The 15,942-nt window shown below is 36.7% G+C and overlaps 1 protein-coding gene across 3 annotated transcripts in view; it reads left to right on the forward strand.

Moving 5' to 3' along the window:
* The window catches only part of Trps1 (transcriptional repressor GATA binding 1), a 232,354-nt gene that overhangs the window by 30,184 nt on the left and 186,228 nt on the right, over positions 1-15,942 (forward strand). For all 3 annotated transcript variants that reach the window (XM_075961033.1, XM_075961034.1, XM_075961032.1), the window contains exon 2: positions 13,438-14,366. In XM_075961033.1, the coding sequence (XP_075817148.1) occupies positions 13,440-14,366 (927 nt within the window). In that variant the 5' untranslated portion in view covers positions 13,438-13,439. The remainder of the gene's footprint in view (positions 1-13,437; positions 14,367-15,942) is intronic.

Raw genomic sequence — 15,942 nt, forward strand, 5'->3', positions numbered from 1 at the left:
AGAACCACATACTTCACTGTGTGTTTATCTATTATTCATGTATATTTTGGTTGTTTATAGCTTTGACAGTGCAAAGAATCATTCTAGTACTCATATAAGCGCATGCATATGGTATGTGTTTTTGTGTCTTTGAAATTAAACATTGTTTTGTGTTCCTCCAGATGTTTAAGCTGCTAGGATTCTGATCTAAACATTTCATGTTTTTCTGTATTCTTTTTATACCCTTTGCATTATATTTTTAAACTCTTTTTTTTACATATATCTGTGTGTCTTGTGTGCTCTTGTTTGTGTGTCTGTGGGTCCATGTGTGTTTAAATACATACAGGTCTACACAGATGTAGATGGAGGACTGAGTGTGATGTCTAGTGTCCTTCTCAATTTCTATGTACTTTATTACTCAATGAACCTGACTCACTGATTCGGCTCCTCTACCTCAAGAGTTTGTTTCACAGATCGCCTGTCCTCCTCTCCTGAGTTCTGGGATGACAGTTGGGTTACCTTGCCTGCCAGCTCTTATGTGAGTGTTGGGAATCCTAACTTCCTTCCTCAGGCTCGTATGGCAAACACTTTTTAAACACAGAACTGTGACTCACAATGTTGAAAAGGAAGTTAAAATATGCTTATGTCTCGCGATTTGTGCACTTACTGCCTTCTGCACATGGATCATGGTTCGTGATAGTTGATTGTTTATCCAGTATCAATACAGACAAAGTGATTTGAATCTGGGTGTCTTGATTAGAATGCTTTATGATGATGAGACATCCTTAGAATTAGCTTAGCATCCATTCTCCGGGGTCCATTTATTTTCAACAAATTGAAGGCTTCTTTGAAGAGATAAATTGTATGCAGAAACATACAATTAATGTTAATGCCTCTCCATGTTGTAAGAATATTTGTGAGTACATACCTTACCTCAGGCTTGTCTCTGTGAGGGATACTATATACCAACAGTACCATCAAGTTTTAGAAATTCTCATGTCTCTTGTCTTATCTTTAATAACCAGTGACATAGTGTGACATTGCCACTTGTGGAAATGTGTCGCAGTCCTAGATATGTACCACCTGGAGGAAGCTGGAAGACCATGGATGGCATGTAGACGCTTATAGGTATAAATGATTATAAATCAGTAATCTGATTAATAAATAGCACAGGTGAATGGAGACATTATTAGCAGTAGTGTTGATAATGAAAGTTTCTGTCTAGGAAATTCACAGTCTCGTAGGATGGCTTGAGACATAAGCATATTACCATTGTGTAGTATTGAAGTGTTGCTGAAGTCCTTGAGTAGGCGTGGCATGTGACAGTGGAGAATAGTTGATTTCCTGAATACTATAGAGACAGGGTAGAAGTCAAGTCATCACAAAGACTTTAGTCTGGAACCCTTAGTTCTGGATGTTTTGAGGGAAGTCCAAAGGCTAGGGTAACTTAGTTGGTCTTTGAGTTATGGCTCATTTGTGTATCAAGGAGTATACTTGATAGCTGCCTTTGTCAAATGCTTCTCCTGTAAATATCTGAAGGTGACATTGCTCTCATATCTACAAATATGTTATAAGTGTTGTTCAAGAAAATTGAAAATACCAGAGGCTTCATGAAAAAATCTAATTTTAAGCTAGTGCTATCATACAGGTTTAGGCCCAAGACAGCCAGTCAAAATTAAATCAGGTGAGATGATGTACCTTTCCTATAGTTACTGGCTCATTGGAGTGCTAAGATGGCACATTTTGTCACTACCTACACTTCTCCATTACAGTTTCTATGGATATGCAGGATCGTAAGTAAGTGGAAAATCTAGCTCTGAATTTTGCTTTCTTCAGTCAGATTTTGAAGAATTAAATTGTGAAACACCTGAATCTAGGATTATGTAAGTGTCTCTCCCTTACTCTGTTATGACAGGTGTCCACATGAAGATGGATGGAGAAAAGAAATGACTAATTGGGATAATCTTTTTTTTAAGTGTGTGTGTGTGTGTGTGTGTGTGTGTGTGTGCACATGTGTATAGAAGTCTAAGTTTACATTGGACTTGAAATGATTAATTACACTGCCTATGTGAAATATTTCATGAGTGAGCTAATTTCTGCCCTAGCTAATTCTGTCCTCTCACCCACATGCAACAAATTGCTGTTCTCTTTTCTATGTGAATGGGTAAAGTGAGAACTGTAAGGACCCTGAAAAACCTGCATATATTCTCATTCTCCCAAATTTGGCTCTTAGTGTAACTTTAGCTCCAATTTGAGCTCAGTGTTTAAAACTGTAACTTTTTGTTCTTTGTTTCAATTAATTCAGAATCTTTATGGATCACTCTAATGTGTGAGCTCTATCTATTATCTATCTATCTATCTATCTATCTATCTATCTATCTATCTATCATCTATCTATCTACCTACCTACCTACCTATCTCTCTAATCTATTATCTAACTCCTGTTTCTTATCCCATTTAACCTTTTGTCTCTCTCTTTTATTCTTTTCCTCCCCATCCATTCTTTCCCCTCTTCCTGTATTTCCTTCTCTCTTGTTCGAATTCTTAGAGAATATACTAACAATAAGAAAGAATACCAAAGCTCATAATTCCATTGGATTTTTTCAGAGTAGACAAGAATAGGATAGGTGCCTACTTAAAGACACATGATTTGTTATTCTCCATCACTCGAAATCATCTGCCAGGCTAATATTAAGCCGTGCTGTAAAAGTATGCAGTCACAGACTGGGGACTGTTCTAGATGCTTATTGTCCAATCACAGTCCCAGGTATTGCTGTTTTGTCGTCTATTATTAGTCTACTTGGGCTTGGGATAGAGAATGAGTAGAGATTTTAGGAGAAGGGTAATTGGCTATGGAGGAGTCTGGAGACTAAGTACATTCTTTCTAGTGTTTGAGAACCACAGACTGCAAATCTAGAGGCTTGAGACCTCTGATACGACCTTAACTCTTTCTCTAACACCTTTCACAGTCCACATTTTGCCAAACGTCTTGCCGTATTTGCTTAATTTTAGTAGAATGAAGCTGGAATTATTTGTAAAACAATGAGAGTGTGGCTCATAAGATAGTTCAGCTGGTAGAAGCCTTTGTCACACAAGGCAGATAAGCAGAGTTAGATTCTGAGAACACATTCTGGAAGATAAGGATCGAGTCGTATTAGTTGTCTATTGACCTCTACACATGAACTGTGGTATGTGTGTGTGTGTGTGTGTGTGTTTGTGTGTGTTTAGGTAAATGTCTATGCAGACACACTCCTCATATACACATAACACTCCTAAAAAACTTAAAAATGATAAAAATAATGAGAAATTTAGACTGAAGTTTTTAGCTGATTTCTGTCCTAGAGTAGCTTTAAAAATTTTAAATGTAGAAAAATTAGAGCCCCTATAAGCCATGCGTATTAGTATTAAACTCAGGTCTTATTTATTATGTAGAATGGTGTATAACTTGAAAATCCATGATCTCTTATATAATTGCACTTTAATATTTTATATTTTGCTTTTCTTTACTCAATGTCTTTAATCCTTTGCTATTACGCATTCTTCTAGATGTTGATTCTATTTTTTTCTTATATATTATATCACAATTGATCTTCCTTTAATACTGACAACTGTATTGAAAGAAAACAGCAGCAAACCTCTTCAAAACCATAAACAAATCAAAAACATCATAGTTTCCCTGCCAAGTTAAAGAAGTTGCCTTAGACATTCTCGGATGTCTTTGGTTATGATTTTCTTTGAGCCATGCTGACTTGAAGTAGCACCTTCTCTGTGTTCCATGAAACTTTAGTGTTTGGGGCATAAGTGATATCCTGTGATGTAAAGACAAATGGGATTGGGAAATTGAGTCCAAATGGAGCAGACTCCATCTTCTCTGATGCCTAAGATGTCTTAGAGTTCTAATTGCTAATATACAGTGTGGATATCTGGGAGGACTGCAGAGTATACAGTTTCCACTCTGCTTAATTTGATCAAGGACTTGTCTTTCTCTTCTCTTTTAGATGTCAGTATTATGAGAAAAACATAGGAAAAGTTTTTGGGTTTCGTGTCATCTCTTTTTAAACAGTGACCATCTCAAAATCCCAGACAGAGCTTAATGGAATATGGGGGAGCACAGACAGAATGTTCTTAAATAATGACTTCACAAATTACTCACAGAGTGGAAGCTTTCTAAGCCTAATACCCAAATTGTGAATAGATTTTTGTGTGTACCTTTAGAACTTATGAATAGAACTTTGTTTTTCTTGAAGACAGGGAACTGTAGTTTCTTACACCTCACTATGCTGTGCTGCTTTTAAAAGTAGACAAGTTTTTGGAAGGTTAATATTTTATTTTATATGTATGAGTGTTTAGCTTGTGTATTTGGGGATCAGGAGCCTGAAGAGAACATCAAATATTCAGAAACTGAATTTACTGATGGTTATATGTTGCCATGGGGTTCTGGGAATGACACAGGTCCCTTGCAAGAGCAGCATGTGCCTTTCACCTCCTGAGCCATGTCTCCTGCTCCACATAAGGCTATGTAAAATGATAATTTTCTTTAGCAATATTATTGTACGTAAAAGAAGTAAAACGATGCTAGGTAAGCATTTAAGCTTTCCATTGTCACAACAAAATACCCCGAGAGAACTAAAAGGAGGAAAATTATCTTTGCTCATAATGTCAGAGGTTTTAGTCTGTGGTCTGTTGGCCTCTACACATGGTGAGAGGCAAAGCAACCCTGTTGTGTCAGACAACAAGCAGAAAGAGGGAAGGCAACTTAGAAAGACATAAGCCCTCATGGGCAAGACCTTAGAGACTTCTTAATTGATTTTATTGAGTTTCCTTTGCTCTCCTCCATTCCTCTCCTCTCCCTTTCTACGCTTTCCCATGGTCCCCATGCTCCCAATTTACTCAGGAGATCTTGTCTTTTTCTACTTCCCATGTAGATTAGATCCATGTATGCTCTCTTAGAGACTTCATACCGTGGGGTCCCAGCTCCTGTAATTCCACCTCTATAGTTCAATTATGGATTCAAGTGAGTTGATTAGTTAAATGAAGCAGTGTCACTAAGCAGGGTGATAACTAAAACAAAACAAATTTTGTGTCACTGCCATGTGTTCGTCTCACTGCATGAAATTCTACTGTGTGTTAGCTTAAATAAATCTGGAAAAGTACATACTGCTAGATCTTAGGAAGCATGGAATGAAAACAGTAGATATTTCCATTCTGTTCTGTGGATCAAATCTTCACAATGGTTGTGCCTTTAACTGTTGGACACTTCTGTGGTTCTGTCTTTAGGCCATTTGTCATTAGATGGGCGCAGGCTTTTTAAACTACTTCCTATTGTTTGGTAAGAATGAGCTCAGTGGTTCCTAAGTTACTTCTCAGTTTCATGAGGAAGGGCTGTTGCATATGAAAGCACAACTTACTTCCCTTCTTGGAGAGAAAAACGTTTTTCTGTCTCTCACCTACTTATATATACAATACCCGTATACACAGGATATTGGCAGTACAAATTGTCAGTGTACCTTTAAACCTTGTATTTAGCCTGATACTCTTTTAAAACAAAGAAAATAAATCAATAACCATAATATCAAAATCCTTGCCCCGGCTTCAGAGTGTGTTGAAGCCTGAGCAGTCACAGTGAAGTATGTTCTCTACATATTATGCTTCCATCAGTCACCATGCATGCATTCATTAGAATCACCATGCATGCATCTATCTATTAGAGTCACCATACGTGCATCCATCAGAGTCACCATGCATGCATTCATTAGAATCACCATGCATGCATCTATTAGACCACCATGCATGCATTCATTAGAGTCACATACATGCATCCATTAGAATCACCATGCATGCATTCATTAGAGTCACCACTCATACATCTGTAGTAATATGAGCGGCGGGACTGTGTCCCCAACACCCCAGCCGCCTGCTCGGCTAGCTTTTGCCCCGAAATAATAACACACAAACTGTATTCATTTAAACACTGCTTGGCTCATTTCTTTCTAGGCTAATTCTCACATATTAATTTAGCCCATTTCTAACCATCTGTGTAGCGCCCCTAGGTGCGCTTACCAGGAAGATTCTAGCCTACGTCCATCCTGGGTCGGAGCTTCATTGCTTGCATCTGCCCGGGAGCGGAGCATGGCCTCTCTGCTGAGGCGTCTGCTCCAGAGAGGAGAGCTGTCGAGTCTGAGCTCACTTCCTCTTCCTCCCGGCATTCTGTTCTGTTTACTCCACCTACCTATGTCCTAACCAATGAAATGGGCCAAGGCAGTTCCTTTATTAGCCAATGACCTTCCTCCATCATACATCCATTAGAATCACCATGCATGCATTCATTAGAATCACCATGCATGCATCCATTAGAATCACCATGCATGCATTCATTAGAGTCACCATGCATGCATCCATTAGAGTCACTATGCTACACACCTGCACACTGTGTATTCTGTGTATGTGAATCACTTTATCAGGTGTTGAATCAATGATTCTCACCAGAAATGATTGGTTAACCCCAATTCACTGTGATTGGTTAACAGCGTTTCCTGATCATAGAGACATTTTTGTTTTCTTTGAGAAAAAAAGGGGCGGGATGTGTGTGTGTAAAACAAATGTTAATATTTGAAATACTTAATGAAATTGTGATCTCTTAAAAATCAATAGTATTAATGAATTTCCCTCTCATTTGTTTTGAAATGATAATGATTTGTTTCTGATTTTGACACTCCAAGATACATATTTGTTCTTTAATTTATCACTTAGTGAAAATAATGTAAGTTTTTGTGTTTTAGATATATTTTATAGTCAAGCTTCTATTATAAATCTTGAAGAAAAAATAACTGCTCATTAAGTATCTTCTCAATGGTGAAATAATGTAAATTTTTCTTTAATATGCATATATGAAGACTCTTTTTTACATGTATGACATTATTGCTAACTTATCTCATGATGTCCTTTAACCTAGACTAATACTTCTGCAATGATATATTTAAAGTATGGAGAACATAGATTATGAAACAATAGCCTAAAATATTTGTTTGGTCTAGCATCAAAAGTTATTGAAAGAGGTTGTGTGAAGGGTGTGCATTTTATCTCAGGTCTAGGTGAGCTCTAGTATCCAGATGGTTATTAATAGACTTTATGTTGGAAGTGTGTTATTAGAAGTAATCATTTTGCATTATTTTGCTTTGAATTAATAAGAGATTTATTTAATGTGATATGTTTAATATTATGGTATTTGAATCTCAAAAGGATTTAAAATATCCCCCAATACTTTTAAAGATTCAGGAATCTTAAAGATTGAATGATTCAGTGCCCAAATTAAACAGAAATGGATAGCAAAGGACCAGATATGACATATAGTTTAGGAAATTGGAAGCTCTTTTTTTCTTTTCTTTTTTTTTTTTAAGAAAAAAAATTTACCATTGAAGTCTTGCCCTGGAATCTGAAGAAATAGAAAACATTTAAACTCCCTCAGTAATGCTTGGGTTTGTGAATTGGATAAACAATGTAACAATGTCTATTGCATTTTATAGTTCACTTAAGCAGTCTGATTTTGATCTGTATATATGGAGTAGACAGGATTCAAGTGTTTCTCCCCTCAAAACCAATGAGCAGACACATATGTTCCATAAAGAAGAAACTTCCCATGTTCATATGGAAGCTATCTAGTTTGCTATAGGTCCAAGACGTGACCTCCCTTTTATTTTGCTATCAGTTGCTTAATTCTTTAGATTCTTTGTGGGATACTTTCGATCAAAAGGAACATTTAATTCTTTGTTTGCTCCTTTTATTTTTTTTATAAAAGCTCCAAGATATGTGTAATTAATAACTTTGTACTTTATGCTTGTGACATAAGCAAGCATGGTATAAAATATATTTTTAGTAAAGATTAGAGCATGATGACTTCTTTCTAGTGTTTAACTTTGATTTCAAGCACTTGAAAGTTTTATTAGCTGGAAAACAAAAAGAACAAGTCATGTGGTATTATATGTTATGAAAATCCATAGTGCTACTTATAGTATAACTCATACACAACAAGATTCCAAGCTGAAGTCAGATTACATAATCTAATCCCCCTTAACTTTTCCAGTGTTTTTTGAGAATATGTGTGTGTGTGTGTGTGTGTGTGTGTGTGTATGTGTATGTGGGTGTATAGGATATATACATGTACGTACACACACAGACATAGTACATGCATGAAATGACCTTTAGAAAGCTATTCAAAGAGAAGATCCCTTAAAATTTTTTCACTTGATTTTTAAGCATAGTTTTTTTTCTTTGAGTTTAATGATAAAGAGTATAAATTAAATCATGCTTGCTGTGTTTGGCTCACAAATGACACTAGGTATATGAATGGTTAAAGGTTTCAATCATTCAGTGAAGGGCATTTCTGTGTGTGGTGGTTTAGGACACCTTTAGTTGTTAGTGGTTTTATATTTCATCATCTTTTAAAGAAATTGGACAAAGGTATTTTAAAGGTAAAACTAAAATGCTATTACCAGGGTCATTATAGTCACAAAGCCAGGGGAAACTGAAAATTAATTAAATTCTTACCTTGTAGAGGTGAAAGGTTCAGAAAATAGGAGGAGTTCACCTTAAACCACTAGGCCCTTCTGATCACAGCTAAAACTGGACAGATGACTTCCTTCCCAGTCTTCCTTCTACTGTTTTCTTTTCTTTGTTTGTCTGAAGCCAAAGCAATACAAAGAACATACACTTTAATCCTTTGATTCCTAAGAGTTTCTCATTCAATGGGAACAAATTCTAGTTTTCATCATGCTGAGTTTGAGTTTAGTTTCTGTTTCAATTTCTCCAAAAATTGGTTTCTCTTTTTAGGCAGTTTGATTATTGATTACATGGCTAGCTGGAGTAAAAGCATTTCATAATACATTTTATGAATGTATGTATTTGTGAGCATGTAGCTATGTTTGCATATGTGCATATAAATTCATTAGTGGAGAGTATATATTGTCTAGATAACAGAAGATATTGCTTCCTGTTTCTGTGAAGTAGCCACCTTGAGAAAAAGATTCAGTCTTAACGAAGAAGATTCTTTTGTATATTTAACCATTTTAATCATTGAAATAAAGAGTATTGTGGAGTAACTTGCAATGTTAAATATTTCCACTGCACTAATCAAGTGATACTATAATACATTGCATTATTCTATTCTATTTTAAATAACTGTGAGCTCTAAGAATATTTTTTAATTTTATTTTTCTAATTGAAAATGTAATATTAGTTGAGGGTTAAACTTAGGATTTTTGCAACAATGATATCTTATATCTTAGAACAATTTGGAGAAGCCTGGCATACTGTTTAATATCTTGGCAGTTGGGTTAGACGATTTTATTAAGGAGATGTGTGTTTATGTGCTTGGAAAATGCTGTAAATATAGACAATGTTTAACATTCTGCTAGTATGTTGTAGTTCTTCATTGCTCAATTATGGTGAAGTTGTAAATGAAGGGTTTTGATTTCCTTTGACCACTTCCTCTATTAGCCTCATTACCTAAAAATGTTTTATAGTGTAGATCTGTTTTAACTAATAATTTGAATTTTTTGCTCTTTTTGCTTGAAAAAGGGATATTGCTATGGAGTAGAATGACAAATTTTTCAAGTAAAATCGTCCTAACTTATGACTGACCTTCATTCATATGATTGTGCATTTTAATGATTTTCAAAGTCCCTCTAGAAAAATCATTGCTGGTGTGAACAAATTTAGATCCCCTAACCACCTAACATTGGTAAGTGTGACAGTCCTCAGGGCTGAGGTGGTTTCAGAGTCTGAATAATCTCACCAGTATTTCAATCTGTTGGAAACCAAATTGTCCCATAATATTCTGCATCGCTCTCCTTCTGTGGCTGCATTGTTAAAACCTAGAAAGAAAAGGCTTCTACCCTGGTCTGCTTGGGCTTTTATCTGATGTTTTACCAGCCCAGGGTGCTGGTGTGCTGACGTATTTTAGGTGTGATATGTTCAAGCATGTGTGTATTATTTAAGAAGAGAATCTTTTTTTGTGTTGTTTGTTGTACAGATATACAGATGAGCTCTCAAAATGTTCCTAGTGCCATCTTCTAAGACAATTAGCTTCCTGAGAGTTGACTAATAGAATTAATACTTGCAGAAAGTACTCTAAAGCCACCCACATGCCTTATGAAGTCAATGCTGGGTATGGTTTTACAAGTATGTGATCTATTTTTTTCACGGGAGAATGTTCATTGGAAAAGTTCTTGGCACACAGTAAAACATCGTGCAATCTGTTATTTGTCTTAGAGATAATAACTGGCGGGTGGCTATAGTCTTGTGTTATCTAACTTATGACTTGAGAGGGGAGTTGCTTCCACTCAGAAGTATTGCAAATGTGCTTATATTTACATAATATGTCACTCTGAAAAATTATGATGATATAATTCCAGTAAAAAAAATTCTATAACTACTTCAAAGTATACTCAAATAAATTAACTACATTTTTTTGAACAGCAACTGAAAGGAACATGCCCCCTACCCCCTACAGCTCAATATAAAACCCAAATGACCTCTCTGATTTTTCTTTGAAGTTTTAGCAGTTTAACGTTCTTTGCAATGTATATTATTAAGGACTCTGTTAAACATAAGGCATCAGTGAGTCATCCTCTTTCTGAAGGTTTGTTCATGGGTGGAAGGAGGAACTAAAATTTTTGAAGATAATAATTTAATTAAATAGCATATTTTTCCTCAGGAGCTAATGATGCGGGTGGAGTCATTTTTAACCTTTGACCTGCTACATTTCTTCAAGATAATGATAAATCAACTGAGATCTAAAACGTTTTTTTTCTGAAAAATGACTTTTTACTTCAATATGAATGTATTTAGATCAATTTACTTTTAAGTATTTTATCTTTATTCCCTTGCCATTTTTTACCAATCACTTTGACATTAATATATGGGCATAAACCATTCACCTTTCATTTTGATAGATGGGTAAGCTTAATGAATCAGATTATGATTTCTTTAGACATTCTGATTTTCATACATAATTTCCTATAGTTTTGGGTAACCTCATTTATATTGTTTCAGTCAGTCCCTGTTAGAATGAAGGTATATTAAGCAAAAAGGTTGAAACCCAAACGTTATGGTTTTTAAGCACTTGGCCAAAGAAAGACTGTATTATGTTTGATACAGATGAGATTGTGTGCAGTGGCGAACTAATTCAGAATTTTAGAAGATGAGGCAAGAGGTGCCTCCCAAACCAATATTATTTATGTGCTGGAACATGTAGGAACAACTTATATTATGAACATCCTCTCTTCTATGTCAAGTTTAAATATAAGTTCATAAATACATACAAACATATATAAAGGTATCCATACCTCATATATTTTTCTTTAAATTTGTAAACACATACATAAATGCATGCACAGAAAGACATGCACACACACACACACACACACACACACACACACACACACACCCCTTTGAGATGTATGCCTCCCTGAGGTCCAAAGTTTGCCTAGAACTCCTGGCTTCTAGGGATCTTCTTTCAGGATTCCTAATTCTTGGTACCACAAACACCTGCTATTATGCCTGGTGTAAAACAGCATGTGTTTTGTTTATGTTTATAGTTTAATCCTTGACTGATTTCTTAGATTCTTACTTTTTCCCTTAAAATTTCCCCCTTGGTTAACTACCAGGAAAATTGCCCTGTAGTTTTTCACATGTCCACCCAAGGCTACCAAAGCCTCATCCAATAGACAAATATAGGTGCCCTTAAATGTTGTCTATAAAAACAATAAACATTGCAAAAGCCTAGTTAACGTGTGTCTTGAGTTATAAAGAAGGCACCTAGCTTCTTTTACTTGAGGCTCTCATGGGTTGGCAAGGAAAGTTCCACATTCCTCCTCCATCCCATGAGTTAACATTGCCCCTTGACTGACATTTTCTCTTGAGTTTATACCTTATCACCTATTTTTCTTATTCAATGGAGGGAATTTATATGGACATTTAATGAATGATATTACTGGTTCTTAAAGACAGCACTGTAGTTTTTAAGGGACTGCTGTACTGACTTTGACATTAGTTACTAAAATGAAATAGCACGCAGCAAGGATTATTTAATCATCTAGTACATTATCTTGTTCGGTGATTCATTTTCCAACGAACTGGTGTAACTAGAACTTCGTGGAAGCAAAGGTCCACCATGCCTCTCAGGCCAGTGCGATCCTGCTGCATACTGAAGATTTGCAGAGGAAAAGAGCTAAGCAAGGCTTTTCCATTGGATCTTTCCAGCTCTTTTCTCTAGCTGTGGTATAACTCACTACTAAACTGGCCCTTACAGCAGAGTCCGCTCATAATAAAGAAAACTTGTTTTATTAGAGAGTAACAGGTAGAATTTTCAGAGAGACATTTTGAGGAATGGCTTAGGCAACTCTTTTTCACCTGGAAGAGTAAAGAACAAAGGTTGAGCCCCGTGCTCAACTGGCCTTTGTTAATATGGTCTTTAATTAGTAGGACACTCTTCATTTCTCAAGATTGTTACAGTTCTTACAACTACATCTTTGTATAGGTATTTATCACTTAAGGTCTCAGTTTGACTTTAGCCACTGATGTTACAAAGTCCCAAGGCACAATAGAGCTGGTGTGGGAAGAAAGCCACTATAAACTGCTAAGATCTTGTCATTTCAGTCTCAGAGAGACAGTGACCTTTATCAGCTTCCATACTGTTCTCTAGGTGAAAACCCAAGGGTTTAGTATGCAGAGTCCTGGTGAAACCTGACTTGCCACAGTAGGGCATTCGCAGCCCTGCTCCCAATCTCCAGGATGGTACCCAAGACATTCTTGGTAGGGCTGAGCAGAAATGTTTATTATCCCCTTTATGTACATAGGCAGTTTTCACTCAGTTCATAACATGGATGTCTGTGCCATTTTGGCATGAATCTATTCATTTGAAACTATATTCTTATTAGTGTGACACTAATTACTACAATGGTCACATTGTAGTAATTATATCCATATTTATTTACATTTTTTTCATGGAAGCAAGCATGCAGTCTGTGTTTTGTAAAGTTAAACTTGTACATGTATGTTCTATAACCATAGCATATCTGTATATATAAAATATATAGCATCTATAAATATATGTGAACTTACCATTGACAAAAATTGAATATAAGGAAATTAGGCAAAAAATAAGAGGGTAGGAATAATTAATAATGTGGATAACAATGAGTCTTTTAATATTCATAGCATGTTTTAAAAGAATAGATCATCCAGTCTTTGTGTTAAAATATCAAATATTATTTGCTTTTATCTGTTTGCCTCTCTGTCCTTTTTCATTCTGACATTTTTGATGCTTTTTTCCTCCCTTAGGGGAACTATTTTGTTGTGCACCTTAGCCTTTGAGTTGCCTAAGTAGAAGACCCCAGAATGGGCTACCTGTCTGTAATCTTCAAATAACCATGCTCCTTTCTTTTCCCCATGTGTTCACAGATATGGTCCGGAAAAAGAACCCCCCTCTGAGAAACGTTGCTAGTGAAGGCGAGGGTCACACCCCGGAGCCAATAGCTACAGAAAGCAAGGTGTCTGCAAAGGACAAAGAGTTTTCTGCAGATCAGATGTCAGAAAATACAGATCACAGCGATGCTGCAGAACTGAACACGAAAGAGGAGCCCAGCGCGCATGGCCAAGATCCATCTCCTAGCAGTAAGAAGGACTTGCAGATCCCAGGCCTGAGTGAGAAGGCTGGCTTCAATTATGATAGCCCGAGTAAGGGAGGAAACCTTGCCTCCTTCCCGCATGATGAGGTAACAGACAGAAATATGTTGGCTTTCTCATCTCCAGCTGCTGGGGGAGTCTGTGAGCCCTTGAAGTCTCCTCAAAGAGCAGAGGCAGATGACCCTCAAGATATGGCCTGCACCCCGTCAGGGGATTCATTGGAGACAAAAGAAGAGCATAAAATGTCACCAAAGGCTACCGAGGAAACAGGGCCAGTGCAGAGTAGTCAGGCCAATTGTCAAGGTTTGAGCCCGGTTTCCGTGGCCTCAAAAAACCCACAAGTGCCTTCAGATGGGGGTGTAAGACTGAGTAAACCCAAAACTGACTTACTGGTGAATGACAACCCAGACCCGGCACCTCTGTCTCCAGAGCTTCAGGACTTTAAATGCAATATCTGTGGATACGGTTACTATGGCAATGACCCCACAGATCTGATTAAGCACTTCCGAAAGTATCACTTAGGACTGCATAATCGCACCAGGCAGGATGCTGAGCTGGACAGCAAAATCCTAGCCCTCCATAACATGGTGCAGTTCAGCCATTCCAAAGACTTCCAGAAGGTCAACCGCTCTGTGCTTCCGGGAGTGCTGCAGGACATCAGCCCCTCACGGCCCGCTTTACTAAACGGCACCTATGATGTACAGGTTCGTGTTTTCTCTTGTGATTTCTAGGAGAAGAAACAAGGAGTTAGTGATGAAATGTGAATTCATAGTTTTATGTTTAAAGAGAGGGCCCAGATAAGAAAATTTTACACCCTATAGAAAAGATATGCATATTTTATTGCGGCTTCATTCAAATATGTATTCAGAGTTGACTTGACCTTCTCATTGTGGGGGTGAAAAAATCCAGAATTCCCAGTAGATTTGGAAAAAAAAATTCTTCTCATGGAATTAACTAAAGTTCATATTTCTTGATCTACTTCTTGATAGTTGGGTGTTTTCTGCCTTCCAACCATCGTAGAGGTCTATGAATACACATACATAATCATAAGTCATTGCCTTGTTCTAGTTTCAGACTATCAGGCTCCTCCTATAATCTTCCTCCTGGGTCAGTCTTTCTTGTGCCTTAGAGTAGGACTTGATTTTATAGTTAGTCTAATTAGGTTTGGGTCATATTGACAATGACGGAGATATACTCTTGATAGATCAAAATAATTGCATGTGAATATTTGGAAGCAACATTTTGCATTGATTGAAAACCTCAGTGAGACTGTAAGTCATAGAGTGCTCAGAATGACTTTGAAGTAAGCCATGAAGGCATTCTTTTCTCCACTTAAGGAGAATGGCAGTCATTTATGAAAGCAGTTAGTAGTGATTTAGGCTTACACTTTTATTGAAACCTGTACACTGTTTTCATCTATTTTTCTGCCCTCAGTTGACATCATAGGTATGAAAAACCCTAATGTGTAATATTTTTAATTTGAAAGAAACATGAAAGTGAATGTGAAGAAATTCAGTATTTAATTTTAATTTAATCTTGGGGATTTAAGCTCCGTTGAAGCTCATGGCCAGTCCAACAAAGAGTCTTAGGTTTTGTTACATTCTATAAATCTTATTGACTTATTGAGCCAGGGAGATTAAAAAACATGGGAAAAAGCATGGGACGTTAAATGCTCTCCTTATCTATGACTTTTCAAAAGTACCATTGGACTGCTGAATTCCCTTAGCACTTATTTTACCAGGGACGCCTCTTAACATTCATTTTTCCCAGCTTCCTATCCACAGCACTTCATTCCTATGCTTTCTACTGACCTAGTGTCGATAAGAAAGGCATAGAAAGGAATTACAGAGGATAGGCAGAAAACTGTTTTGCAATATTTGTATGAAGGATATAGATAGAAATTCCGAGTCCTTCCAGTTTCAGGCTGGCCACGGCCATTTCAAAGGAATTATGGAGAAAACTTAAGAAGGCAGTTTCATCTTTAAAGTTTCCATTTGCTCACTGAATTTCTGCAAATAGAATTATTTCTGTGGAGCTGCAAATTAAGGCAACATAGTTATTATGCAGGGAAGCTACATGCTTTGAGCTCCTGTCTTATTAAAGATCATTTCACTGTCTTATGTCAGATAGACTCTGCTGTCAAACTCTGATTTGGAAAGCAAATACGTGTTTTAGATAAAAGGGTTGGAAGTGCATAATGTCACTGTGTGAAACGGTGTTTTATAATTAGCAAGTAATATGATGTTAATACCTGGATTTCCGGCAGTTTCAATTTGTTCA

Source organism: Microtus pennsylvanicus, chromosome 2 (assembly GCF_037038515.1).
Source record: "Microtus pennsylvanicus isolate mMicPen1 chromosome 2, mMicPen1.hap1, whole genome shotgun sequence".
Classification (NCBI taxonomy): domain Eukaryota; kingdom Metazoa; phylum Chordata; class Mammalia; order Rodentia; family Cricetidae; genus Microtus; species Microtus pennsylvanicus.